The sequence below is a fragment of the Glandiceps talaboti genome, chromosome 12, assembly GCF_964340395.1.
Source record: "Glandiceps talaboti chromosome 12, keGlaTala1.1, whole genome shotgun sequence".
Taxonomy (NCBI): Eukaryota; Metazoa; Hemichordata; class Enteropneusta; family Spengelidae; genus Glandiceps; species Glandiceps talaboti.
In genome coordinates this window covers 1944542-1959030 of record NC_135560.1, presented here as the reverse complement: position 1 = coordinate 1959030, position 14489 = coordinate 1944542, and the positions used below count along the sequence as shown (strand labels likewise).

Below are 14489 nucleotides of genomic sequence, written 5' to 3'. Positions count from 1 at the left end.
CGGTCCCTGTACTTCGAGTCCATGTATCGTTTAGATTTATAAACGTTTACTAGTGTTGTTGGGGCGAGTTGAAAATGGGACGAGTTGAAAATGGGGTGAGTTGAAAATGGGGCGAAGTAAATCGACGAAAACACCCTCCGAAATTATAATTTATAGTGAGATGCATGTCCGAATGCCTGAAGCATGGAACTGGGGTTCTACTTCCATGCCTGAAGACAGAAAAGGTGAATATTTTATTAACAATGTACGCCACTCTGATGTCTGTTGTATTATGCTCGACAAGTTTACAGGATAGCAGGATTAGTCCATCTCACCCTTTCTAGACAAGTTTAAGATAAGTACACACAGTCTCACCCCCATACTACCACCGCTTTGACGACTGCCCTCTAGTGGCGTTGCTGTGTCTGACGTCACTCAAGCTCAACATAACATAGAAACAAAATGTATCCCGTGTCTTGACGTTACCGACAGACAGGTGCTACAATTACCTTTCCAGAGAGCTGTAAAACGCGAGTTAAAATTGTCTTTCTCGGTAAGTTGTGAATCGAAAGATGAGTTATTTATCATGTTCACGATAACGTGTCAGATGTTTGACGTAGTCAACAACTGCGTAAATGTGTTTACGTTTACTGTGTTGCTGGCTGTATTTGCATATTGACCATAGATAAACCCTCCACCGTCAATGTGCACTCATCGTTATAGTACATACTACATATGCCGTTCACAAGAACTCCCACAACTTGTGATCAACATCGCAAATCTTACCATATTTTGGCAAGAATATAGAATAATGGATCAGCTGTACAATAAATACATAATTGCATTCAAGTTAATTTCTAGTGATGTGTGTAGTCTGTGACTTGGTTTACACTTGACCATGGATGTACTACTGGGGTGTATTATTATAATGTAGTTGACCTTGGATGTTGTTAGCCCCCACAGATGCACCGTGGAGGTAAATGTTACACACTTTTAAGATGTGATGGCTTAGTTACTCCATTATGCATGCATCAAAAGACATTTGTTTCATTTGTTGTGATATTACTATCATTTATGTATTGTGCTATTAACAACTCCCCAGGGTTTTGTTAGGGTGTACTCAAATAAAGAGTAGAGTAGAGTAGAGTAGAGTATATTTTATTTGACACTAAATTACGTCATACAAGAACATAAGTTATGGTCAATGATATACAGATACAATGTAACTACACAGAAATAAAATAACACTAAACTACAGTAACTATGATTTGAAAAAGTTAAACCTTTTTATAAATTTAATGAACCTACCCAGACTGTTGGCAATAAACCCATCCTTAGTTCTCATTAGTTAATGGATGCATCAATATTTGTTTGTTTTGATATAGTTTCATGGTAAACCGATAACTCATTAAAAATTTGATTCTGGCTTAAATAAATAAAAAATAAATAAATCAATCAATCAATCAATCATACTATTACTAGTTCATTTTTCAATTCTACAGGATTGTCAGGATTTGTGATGCAAGTCAGTAGAGTGAGTTTCAACATCTTAATATCTCTCCACAATTGACACACTTGAGTATTCATATTCATAGGAAATATGTCTTTTGTACAGTGTTACATTGATTTTATTTGGCAAATTAACGTATATTTATATGTACAGATATCTTTGCCAAGGATGACAATGTAAGTTTAAAATTAATTTCCCCTAAAAAAAGTTTTGGAATATATATCAGTCCAGCTGTCATTCTTAAACATTATTTGCACATGGCATAATACAAATTCACTAATAGTATACATATCAAAACAATACAAAATATGTCTCCTGTATAAACTCCTCACTGAAGTCTTATTTCTTCAACTTTCAGAAGTTTGAACTCGTTGAGAATTGGACAAAATGGATGCTGTGGTCTCTGTTCCAAGCATCCAAGAGGAGATGAAAACACCCAGGGAAACTTTCCTCTCAGGAAACATCAACAAATATACAAAGAAAGGGAATGAAGAACTAACACATGGAAAAATGAAAGCAGCAGTTGAAGCATTTGACAAAGCTTATAGTCAGGCTATTGAACTGAATGATGACTACACTCTGAGAGGCTGTGCCTTCAATCTTGGTGCTATATACATAGCTACAGGACAACCACAAAGAGGTATTGAACTTTTAGAGAAAGCCATCCCACCTGAAAATACCAAAGATGGCACTTCTACAGCAGATCTTTATTACAACTTTGGACTTGCACATGATGCATTGCACCATCACAATCAAGCAATACAAAGTTATGAGAGGGCTGCATTAGAGTACAAGGATTCCAAGAATATTGCAATGGAAGCTGAAACACACAGCAAGCTTGCTTCAGTTTATAAATACTTGCACAAATATCGACAAGCAGGAAATGAGTTTGGATTAGCATCAGAACTGTATGAAAGTGGCAGTGATATGTACAAGCAGACCGTTGCTTTGTGTGAACAAGGTAGCTGTCTTCTACAGATGAAGGACATCATCTCATCTACCAAGGTACTTGATGATTGTTTACAACTATGTGGACAACAGGAACAAAGCTACAAACTAGGTAAATCACACATTCACTCATTTCAATACAAAACCACTAAGTAGATGTACAGGTAGGTAGTCCATTTTTCAAATCCATTTTCTTAGCTTCTTACAAACTGAAAATATAATGAGAAAAAGATAGTAAAATGCTTTGTCAGCTTTGATTGTAAGAAAGTAATGAGTAGGTTATTTAATAATTATAGACATGTATAACAAAATAGTCATTACAGACATAAATAACAATTTATACTAATACCATTGTATATATCTCTTCTTATTTTACACATTCCTGAGATTGAAGTGATATAAAGGAATAAAATGTGGTCAAGATTAAATAATTACATACATGTACCCAATTATGTATCAAATAATGTAAATAAATGTTATGCCTCTGATAAGATAGAGGCTAAAAGTGTTTGTATTCATCTTGGCTGAAATGTCCATGTCCACAACAGAAAGGAATAATCTACATGTACTTATATGTCACCTGTCACCAATCTTAAAGTCTGATTGGTCGAGAGCCCTGCAGAATATGCAGGTATATTTTTCACCAACAGCCATATTTTTGCATGTTGTATCACATGATCACTGCACGACCCTTTGTAAACAAACCTAGCAGACAACTAGAAATCTAGCTACAACCATACAAAATGTCATTGTTGTATACATTGTAACAAGTCTTTGAACTGTGTCAAGGTAAATCATCAAAAATTACACACAGAAAGTCCAGTGATGGCATACGTGTGATTGTAGACTTGAATTCCTAAATTTACGAATGAAATCAAAATTACCACCATGGCATATCTTGAACATTATTGTACATTTAATGGAATACAGTTCACAAAGCAAGGACACACTCATTTTTCAGGTGAAGGTTATTAGTTTTATGAGTGATATGCAAATAGTAAACATTGTGTCATACTACTGAGCAAACATGCACTTAGTCTGTAAGGTACGCCGTGACGGTGCGCCCTCGGAGGCCGGTGAGGGCGAAACGTCACGACGTATCTTACAGTCTAACATGCACTCTGACTGGATGATAAAGTTAAGGCTGAGATGTAAACAATCGCATTGCAGTGATCAGAGAATTATGTGATACTACGCTTGACAGTATAATATTATGGAAGTGATTTTATTTTGAAATGAAACAGCATTTTTAGACATTCAAAAATGAATTCGTAGTCGCAGCTGACGTATAAGTATGTTATTTGCCAAATACCATTCCATATCTTCCTGTGAGAGGTCATTTTTCTGATATGTTGGCAAAATTACCTGAAGCATATGGTATTTTATACACTAACAGTTTTACTTGTACTGTACAGGTCCACAGGTTTTGTCAAACTGTCCATTTGTTGGCTTTACTGCAAGGCAGTGGTACCAGTAGTAGTCTAGAATTCTAAATTGACTACAGTATGACGTTTTAAAAACTTCAGTACTACTAGCTAGTCATGACAGTTACAAAAGGTGTTAAATTGTGGTGCTCCCCTGTGGTGAACAAAGGGCAAAGGGCACATGTCCATGTAATCCCTCACAAACTGACAGACTGTTGTCATTGCTCATTAATACTCATTTGATACAGCTGTTTTGACTGTCGCTTTCTCAGACTGCACTGATATGCAAATGTACAACCAGGACTCCACCTCCAGTCTGGTAAAAACTAAACCTACGCGGAGACGCAAAGTCAACCCTGTTTATATGAACACAGTTGGGGAGCACAGATTTCTGTGTTCGAACAACCGTCATGAATAGACTGTGTATGAGCAATTAAGTTTTTAAAACATAATACTGTACCAGTTTAGAATTCTAGACTATACCAGCAGCGACCAGCTCTGGTAGGGGTGTATGGCTGCAGTGCTGGAAACCCCAAGGCCCCATTTTAGACCCACTTTAACCAAAAATCAATACCCCATTTTAGACCATTATAGGTTTTTAAAAGCTGAAAGTTTAGACAATATACAACATTTGGGGCAACATTTTGGGGCAATTAATGGCAGTTATGATTTGGTGAAGGACAATGGACCACATTTTAGACCAAGCAAAATAAAAAAATAATGCAAAGTGAACCCCGTTTTAGATTCTTCAGCTCGAAAAAACAGACCCCATATTAGACCAAACATACACTTATACTCAAATATGGGGAGTAGCTCCCCACCTGGGGCAGCTTAGGTACTGCCCTCAGTAAGTCTACAGGTGAATCATTACTTTAAGTGGTGATACTAATTATTGCTATGTTTTACCAACCTGATGACTTGTCATACACTGTATATTGTAGATTTACCTGTATATATATACAGGTTTCTGTATTTGTTGTAAGCTTGCCTTTGTCTATAGTACATGCAGTTATGATATACTAGATAGCACAGTGTACATTGAATACTTACAACACAGTTAGAAACAAAACTTGTACATGTAAATAAATGTAAAGAGTAATCAATAAAGTGTGTGTGCTGAGTGTCAGACTCTTCTTCACTACAGAGGAATTTTTATCAGATTCTATATATCATACCATGTAATCTCAAGGTCAGTACTTTGTATGAACCATTGTCATGGTTACAGGGATACAGTCAACAAATCCATAGATCATTGACAGGTATAAATATCATTCACACTATAAACACTGTAAAATACCATTGTTTTAGGGGGCTCCACATATTCTACTTACCCAAGGTAATCATCTAACCAGTAAACAACTGCCAAATAATAGCCCAATCTAGTAAAATTTACAAGTCATGTAGAGTGCTGGCAAATAACTGTCCAATCTCAAACATATACAGTCTGTAGAGGACTGCCAAATAACTGTCCAATCTCAAACATATACAGTCTGTAGAGGACTGCCAAATAACTGTCCAATCTCAAACATATACAGTCTGTAGAGGACTGCCAAATAACTGTCCAATCTCAAACATATACAGTCTGTAGAGGACTGCCAAATAACTGTCCAATCTCAAACATATACAGTCTGTAGAGGACAGCCAAATAACTGTCCAATCTCAAACATATACAGTCTGTAGAGGACTGCCAAATAACTGTCCAATCTCAAACATATACAGTCTGTAGAGGACTGCCAAATAACTGTCCAATCTCAAACATATACAGTCTGTAGAGGACTGCTAAATAACTGTCCAATCTCAGACATATACAGTCTGTAGAGGACAGCCAAATAACTGTCCAATCTCAAACATATACAGTCTGTAGAGTGTTGCCAAATAACTGTCCAATCTCAAACATATACAGTCTGTAGAGGACTGCCAAATAACTGTCCAATCTCAAACATATACAGTCTGTAGAGGACAGCCAAATAACTGTCCAATCTCAAACATATACATTGTACAGTCTGTAGAGGACTGTCAAATGATCACACATATTGCAAAGAAAACAACAAGGATTAATCTAGACAAATGAATATACAGAATAAATATTTAAAAAATGTCTGTAAATGTGATAATAGACCGTGTATACATACTGTGTAGATGGATGTGATAATAGACCATGTATACTGTATAGATGGATGTGATAATAGACCATGTATACTGTGTAGATGGATGTGATAATAGACCATCTATACTGTGTAGATGCAAAGATAACAACAGGGATCAATAGACAAATGAATAAACATTCGAAAAATGCATGCAAATGTGCCAAACAACAAGACCATGCCCATAGCAACAGCCAAATGATCACGTATATTGCAAAGATAACAACAGGGTTGGATAGGCAACTGGATACTTATTCAGCAAATGAAGCTATACCTAGCATGGATCACCATGTGAATAAACATTTGAAAACTGTACAGTTGTGCTACATTGGCGCTATTTTTAATTTTTGATTCTGTATATTTTGTAGATATGAAATTGTAAGGTTATACCAAGGTTAGTTATAAGAACATTTCCATCCAAGCAGAATGCAGAACTCCACCCCACAAAGAAGTTTAAACCTGTGTTTTGTGTGTGTTTTGTAGGTAAAGTGTACCATGAGTTAGGACTTGGATATGTTCAGTTGGCTACCTTCTCAAAGGCTGTACAGTGCTTTGAATTGGCTCTACCATTATTCCGGGATCCCCATCATTCCAATCGGAAGAGAGAAGCTGTTAGTTTGATGAATTTAGGTGCAGTGTATAACTCACTTGCTGATTTTCAACGAGCAATACGATTCCATGAAGATGCTGCTGCCCTACATAGTAAGTTACATGTAAATGTATACTGTGTAGGAAGATGTGATAATAGACCATGTATACTGTGGAGAAGGATGTGATAATAGACCATGTATACTGTGTAGATGGATGTGATAATAAACCATGTATACTGTATAGATGGATGTGATAATAGACCATGTATACTGTGTAGGAAGATGTGATAATAGACCATGTATACTGTGGAGAAGGATGTGATAATAGACCATGTATACTGTGTAGATGGATGTGATAATAGACCGTGTATACTGTGTAGATGGATGTGATAATAGACCGTGTATACTGTGTAGAAGGATGTGATAATAGACCATGTATACTGTGGAGAAGGATGTGATAATAGACCATGTATACTGTATAGATGGATGTGATAATAGACCATGTTTACTGTGTAGATGGATGTGATAATAAACCATGTATACTGTATAGATGGATGTGATAATAGACCATGTATACTGTGGAGAAGGATGTGATAATAGACCATGTATACTGTATAGATGGATGTGATAATAAACCATGTATACTGTATAGATGGATGTGATAATAGACCATGTATACTGTATAGATGAATGTGATAATAGACCATGTATATTGTGTAGATGGATGTGATAATAGACCGTGTATACTGTATAGATGGATGTGATAATAGACCATGTATACTGTGGAGAAGGATGTGATAATAGACCATGTATACTGTATAGATGGATGTGATAATAGACCATGTTTACTGTGTAGATGGATGTGATAATAAACCATGTATACTGTATAGATGGATGTGATAATAGACCATGTATACTGTGTAGGAAGATGTGATAATAGACCATGTATACTGTGGAGAAGGATGTGATAATAGACCATGTATACTGTGTAGATGGATGTGATAATAAACCATGTATACTGTATAGATGGATGTGATAATAGACCATGTATACTGTGGAGAAGGATGTGATAATAGACCATGTATACTGTATAGATGGATGTGATAATAGACCATGTATACTGTATAGATGGATGTGATAATAGACCATGTATACTGTATAGATGAATGTGATAATAGACCATGTATACTGTATAGATGAATGTGATAATAGACCATGTATACTGTGTAGAAGGATGTGATAATAGACCATGTATACTGTGTAGATGGATGTGATAATAGGCCATGTATACTGTGTAGATGGATGTGATAATAAACCATGTATACTGTATAGATGGATGTGATAATAGACCATGTATACTGTGTAGGAAGATGTGATAATAGACCATGTATACTGTGGAGAAGGATGTGATAATAGACCATGTATACTGTGTAGATGGATGTGATAATAAACCATGTATACTGTATAGATGGATGTGATAATAGACCATGTATACTGTGGAGAAGGATGTGATAATAGACCATGTATACTGTATAGATGGATGTGATAATAGACCATGTATACTGTATAGATGGATGTGATAATAGACCATGTATACTGTATAGATGAATGTGATAATAGACCATGTATACTGTGTAGAAGGATGTGATAATAGACCATGTATACTGTGTAGATGGATGTGATAATAGACCATGTATACTGTGTAGATGGATGTGATAATAGACCGTGTATACTGTTTAGATGGATGTGATAATAGACCGTGTATACTGTATAGATGGATGTGATAATAGACTGTGTATACTGTGTAGAAGGATGTGATAATAGACCATGTATACTGTATAGATGGATGTGATAATAAACCATGTATACTGTATAGATGGATGTGATAATAGACCATGTATACTGTGTAGATGGATGTGATAATAGACCATGTATACTGTATAGATGGATGTGATAATAGACCGTGTATACTGTATAGATGGATGTGATAATAGACCATATATACTGTGTAGATGGATGTGATAATAAACCATGTATACTGTATAGATGGATGTGATAATAGACCATGTATACTGTATAGATGGATGTGATAATAGACCGTGTATACTGTATAGATGGATGTGATAATAGACTATATATACTGTGTAGATGGATGTGATAATAAACCATGTATACTGTATAGATGGATGTGATAATAGACCGTGTATACTGTATAGATGGATGTGATAATAGACCATGTATACTGTATAGATGGATGTGATAATAGACCGTGTATACTGTATAGATGGATGTGATAATAGACCATCTATACTGTGTAGATGGATGTGATAATAGACCATATATACTGTATAGATGGATGTGATAATAAACCATGTATACTGTATAGATGGATGTGATAATAGACCATGTATACTGTGTAGATGGATGTGATAATAGACCATGTATACTGTATAGATGGATGTGATAATAGACCATGTATACTGTATAGATGGATGTGATAATAGACCATGTATACTGTGTAGAAGGATGTGATAATAGACCATGTATACTGTATAGATGGATGTGATAATAGACCATGTATACTGTATAGATGGATGTGATAATAGACCGTGTATACTGTATAGATGGATGTGATAATAGACCATATATACTGTGTAGATGGATGTGATAATAAACCATGTATACTGTATAGATGGATGTGATAATAGACCATGTATACTGTATAGATGGATGTGATAATAGACCGTGTATACTGTATAGATGGATGTGATAATAGACCATATATACTGTGTAGATGGATGTGATAATAAACCATGTATACTGTATAGATGGATGTGATAATAGACCGTGTATACTGTATAGATGGATGTGATAATAGACCATCTATACTGTGTAGATGGATGTGATAATAGACCATATATACTGTATAGATGGATGTGATAATAAACCATGTAAATGTGATAATAGACCGTGTATACTGTATAGATGGATGTGATAATAGACCATCTATACTGTGTAGATGGATGTGATAACAGACCATGTATACTGTATAGATGGATGTGATAATAGACCATCTATACTGTGTAGATGGATGTGATAATAGACCATGTAAATGTGATGATTAATGATGTGTACATGTATGTATTGTATATTACAAGTATTTTTAATTTGTTTTTGTTTTGATGTTATATACTATAATTATGTTTATGTCTCTGACTCTGAAGTAAATTTTCTGATCTGTAATGTACATGTATCAATGATGATGAAATGGAGGCATATTGTAAAATGACAGTCTGTCAGACAGTCATCATCTCTTTCTTAATATTCATCTTTGTAGATGAACTTGGTGATCGTAGTGGACAAGGACAGTGTTTCAGCAACTTGGCCTTTGCATTTAGTCAACTAGCTGATTATGAGTCAGCTGGAGAGGCCTACCTGCATGCCTTGCAAGCAGCAAAGGACACAGGTAAATAAAGATATATATATGTGTGTGTGTGTGTGTGTGTGTGTGTGTGTGTGTGTGTGTGTGTGTGTGTGTGTGTGTGTGTGTGTGTGTGCATGCACGTTCATGTGCATGCATTCATGCATGTGGGTGAGTGGGTGGGTATTGGGACTGCATGGGTGTTGGGGACAGCTAGTGTGTGTGTGTGTGTGTATGGGTGTGGGAGTGTGTGTGTGTGTGTGTGTGTGTGTGTGTGTGTGTGTGTGTGTGTGTGTTTTGTAGGTTAAAACATTGTTACCAATATGTTAATTACCATGCAAATTTTTCACCCCTTGCTTTCACAGAGATGTACATAGGCAAGGCACAGTATAAGCAAGACACAGTACAAGTCAAGGAATCAGTTAATTACTTGCAATAATGTTATTTTCTCCTTCAGGTAACAAACGGGCTCAGTGGCAAGCAAGTGAAGGTTTAGCTGCTGTTTATTATCATCAGGGAGATATAGAGAAGGCCATAACACAGTACAAACAAGCATTGTCATTGGTAGCACAGTGTGCTGACACTGATGGTTCAACTCAAGATAGACTGGTAGCTAAACTTACAGATGCCATACAATATCACTTACAACTGGGATCTAATAGGTTATACAAACAAAGAAGAGTTATCAGTGTGAAGAAATCACCAATAACAGTAAGTCTCAAAATTAATAGCTTTCCTGATGTCTCCTAGGTTATAGTTTAGTACGTCAGACAATATTATAAGATTATGACTTGAAATTGAGATAGTTAATGTTGAATAGTATTTGTAACTTTATGTAATGTGTTGTGATGGTCATTGAGTCCTTAGTAAATATACAGCAAATTAAATTGTGACTGTCACAGTGTTAAGGTAGCAAGCAGTAAAGGCTATTTTTTCCCCATTTCTTTGTTGTATTAAAAAAAATCATAAAAAATGTCAGAATAAAGATTTTGCGACCAAACTTGCAGAAAACATCCTTCTTGATATGATTGTTTTAGGAGTATTATTATTTTGTGTTTTTCTTTATGATTAATGAAATATGACACCAATAAATATGAAAATTAACTATTTTTTATATTTTCATTTCTATCTGGGAAACTACATGATGTTTTACTCTTTTATTGGCATTTATATATTCCTTATAAAATTGTCCAACTTCTGTCTGTAGTTTTTGTCGATATCCATCTTCATTTTTTTTAAATGAATTTTTAAAACTGTAAATTTCGGTAAAAAAATGAGTGCTACTCTGCGATTCCTTGTTATCGAACTATACATGCTACTTTGAAAAAACTACTGTCAGAATTGTTTAATAATCATGTTTTATCGACCAAAAAAGTGCTATTAATGATTGCATTGCCATGAGTAACGTTACTGTCGTATATCAACCAAAAAAGTGCCATTGCAATTCCATGAGTAACAACATTACTGTCGTTTGTGACAGTTTCATTTGCAAATTGTTTTAAAGTGGTGTTTCGAAATGCCATCAAATAATTATTACACCATCTTTAGGTCTTTAGACTTTACATATAGAATTAGGCATGGATGAATTTCTCATTTCCCTCGTATTAAACCCCTAGCTACACAGAAAATTCTCCAATGTTGGAATATTTAATCCGTGTAGTGCCTCTAATTATGAATGGATTTTTTTTTTGCGTGTGGAAAATAGTTTCTAGTGACTGCTTCAAGGTTTTTATGAAGTTTTTATATACAAATTCAACTGACGCCCTAGCCTTTACCGTACCTAAAGATATCATATAATACATAGAGTTAGAAAAGTGGTAAATGGTTAAAAAGACAGACTCAAAACTCACTTATTGCTTGTTTCAGCATAATCCTGTCCATTCCATAATCCTGTCCATTCCATAATCCTGTCCATTTCATAATCCTGTCCATTTCATAATCCTGTCCATTTCATCATCCTGTCCATTTCATAATCCTGTCCATTTCATAATCCTGTCCATTTCATCATCCTGTCCATTTCATAATCCTGTCCATTTCATCATCCTGTCCATTTCATCATTCTGTCCATTTCATAATCCTGTCCATTTCATTTCATAGTATTGCAGTTATGCCTGCTGAATACAGTAGGACTTGGTCAGATAGAGATTGCTATGTGAAGGAGTCAATCCTAATGTACTTATATACTCACCAGGGAGTTAAAGAATAATAATAAACTGTTGTCAGTGTGTTGTTATAGGTCTGTACCAGGGGTATAATAATAGGCTGTTGTCAATGTGTTGTTATAGGTCTGTACCAGGGGTATAATAATAGGCTGTTGTCAATGTGTTGTTATAGGTCTGTACCAGGGGTATAATAATAGGCTGTTGTCAATGTGTTGTTATAGGTCTGTACCAGAGGTATAATAATAGGCTGTTGTCAGTGTGTTGTTATAGGTCTGTACCAGGGGTATAATAATAGGCTGTTGTCAATGTGTTGTTATAGGTCTGTACCAGGGGTATAATAATAGGCTGTTGTCAATGTGTTGTTATAGGTCTGTACCAGGGGTATAATAATAGGCTGTTGTCAATGTGTTGTTATAGGTCTGTACCAGGGGTATAATAATAGGCTGTTGTCAATGTGTTGTTATAGGTCTGTACCAGAGGTATAATAATAGGCTGTTGTCAGTGTGTTGTTATAGGTCTGTACCAGGGGTATAATAATAGGCTGTTGTCAATGTGTTGTTATAGGTCTGTACCAGGGGTATAATAATAGGCTGTTGTCAGTGTGTTGTTATAGGTCTGTACCAGGGGTATAATAATAGGCTGTTGTCAATGTGTTGTTATAGGTCTGTACCAGGGGTATAATAATAGGCTGTTGTCAGTGTGTTGTTATAGGTCTGTACCAGGGGTATAATAATAGGCTGTTGTCAGTGTGTTGTTATAGGTCTGTACCAGGGGTATAATAATAGGCTGTTGTCAGTGTGTTGTTATAGGTCTGTATCAGGGGTATAATAATAGGCTGTTGTCAGTGTGTTGTTATAGGTCTGTACCAGGGGTATAATAATAGGCTGTTGTTAGTGTGTTGTTATAGGTCTGTACCAGGGGTATGATAATAGGTTGTTGTCAGTGTGTTGTTATAGGTCTGTACCAGGGGTATAATAATAGGCTGTTGTCAGTGTGTTGTTATAGGTCCGTACCAGGGGTATAATAATAGGCTGTTGTCAATGTGTTGTTATAGGTCTGTACCAGGGGTATAATAATAGGCTGTTGTCAGTGTGTTGTTATAGGTCCGTACCAGGGGTATAATAATAGGCTGTTGTCAGTGTGTTGTTATAGGTCTGTACCAGGGGTATAATAATAGGCTGTTGTCAGTGTGTTGTTATAGGTCTGTACCAGGGGTATAATAACAGGCTGTTGTCAGTGTGTTGTTATAGATCTGTACCAGGGGTATAATAACAGGCTGTTGTCAGTGTGTTGTTATAGGTCTGTACCAGGGGTATAATAATAGGCTGTTGTCAGTGTGTTGTTATAGGTCTGTACCAGGGGTATAATAATAGGCTGTTGTCAGTGTGTTGTTATAGGTCTGTACCAGGGGTATAATAATAGGCTGTTGTCAGTGTGTTGTTATAGGTCTGTATCAGGGGTATAATAATAGGCTGTTGTCAGTGTGTTGTTATAGGTCTGTATCAGGGGTATAATAATAGGCTGTTGTCAGTGTGTTGTTATAGGTCCGTACCAGGGGTATAATAATAGGCTGTTGTGAGTGTGTTGATATAGGTCCGTACCAGGGGTATAATAATAGGCTGTTGTCAGTGTGTTGTTATAGGTCTGTACCAGGGGTATAATAATAGGCTGTTGTCAGTGTGTTGTTATAGGTCTGTACCAGGGGTATAATAATAGGCTGTTGTCAGTGTGTTGTTATAGGTCTGTATCAGGGGTATAATAATAGGCTGTTGTCAGTGTGTTGTTATAGGTCTGTATCAGGGGTATAATAATAGGCTGTTGTCAGTGTGTTGTTATAGGTCCGTACCAGGGGTATAATAATAGGCTGTTGTGAGTGTGTTGATATAGGTCCGTACCAGGGGTATAATAATAGGCTGTTGTCAGTGTGTTGTTATAGGTCTGTACCAGGGGTATAATAATAGGCTGTTGTCAGTGTGTTGTTATAGGTCTGTACCAGGGGTATAATAATAGGCTGTTGTCAGTGTGTTGTTATAGGTCTGTACCAGGGGTATAATAATAGGCTGTTGTCAGTGTGTTGTTATAGGTCTGTACCAGGGGTATAATAATAGGCTGTTGTCAGTGTGTTGTTATAGGTCCGTACCAGGGGTATAATAATAGGCTGTTGTCAGTGTGTTGTTATAGGTCTGTACCAGGGGTATAATAATAGGCTGTTGTCAGTGTGTTGTTATAGGTCTGTACCAGGGGTATAATAATAGGCTGTTGTCAGTGTGTTGTTATAGGTCTGTACCAGGGGTATAATAATAGGCTGTTG

General features: G+C 36.1%; 1 protein-coding gene across 4 annotated transcripts in view; it reads left to right on the top strand.

Annotated features, from left to right (window-relative positions):
- The first annotated feature begins 442 nt into the window (after nucleotides 1–442).
- LOC144443458 (uncharacterized) overlaps nucleotides 443–14489 on the top strand; it is a 30530-nt gene continuing 16483 nt past the window's right edge. For 2 of the 4 annotated variants that reach the window (XM_078132941.1, XM_078132937.1), the window contains exons 1-5: nucleotides 443–532; nucleotides 1848–2549; nucleotides 6489–6707; nucleotides 9933–10061; nucleotides 10474–10727. In XM_078132941.1, coding sequence (XP_077989067.1) covers nucleotides 1877–2549; nucleotides 6489–6707; nucleotides 9933–10061; nucleotides 10474–10727 — 1275 coding nt within the window. In that variant the 5' untranslated portion in view covers nucleotides 443–532; nucleotides 1848–1876. Of the gene's footprint in view, nucleotides 533–1481; nucleotides 1514–1847; nucleotides 2550–6488; nucleotides 6708–9932; nucleotides 10062–10473; nucleotides 10728–14489 lie in introns of all 4 variants that reach the window. The other 2 variants (XM_078132938.1, XM_078132940.1) reach the window with 2 other exon arrangements.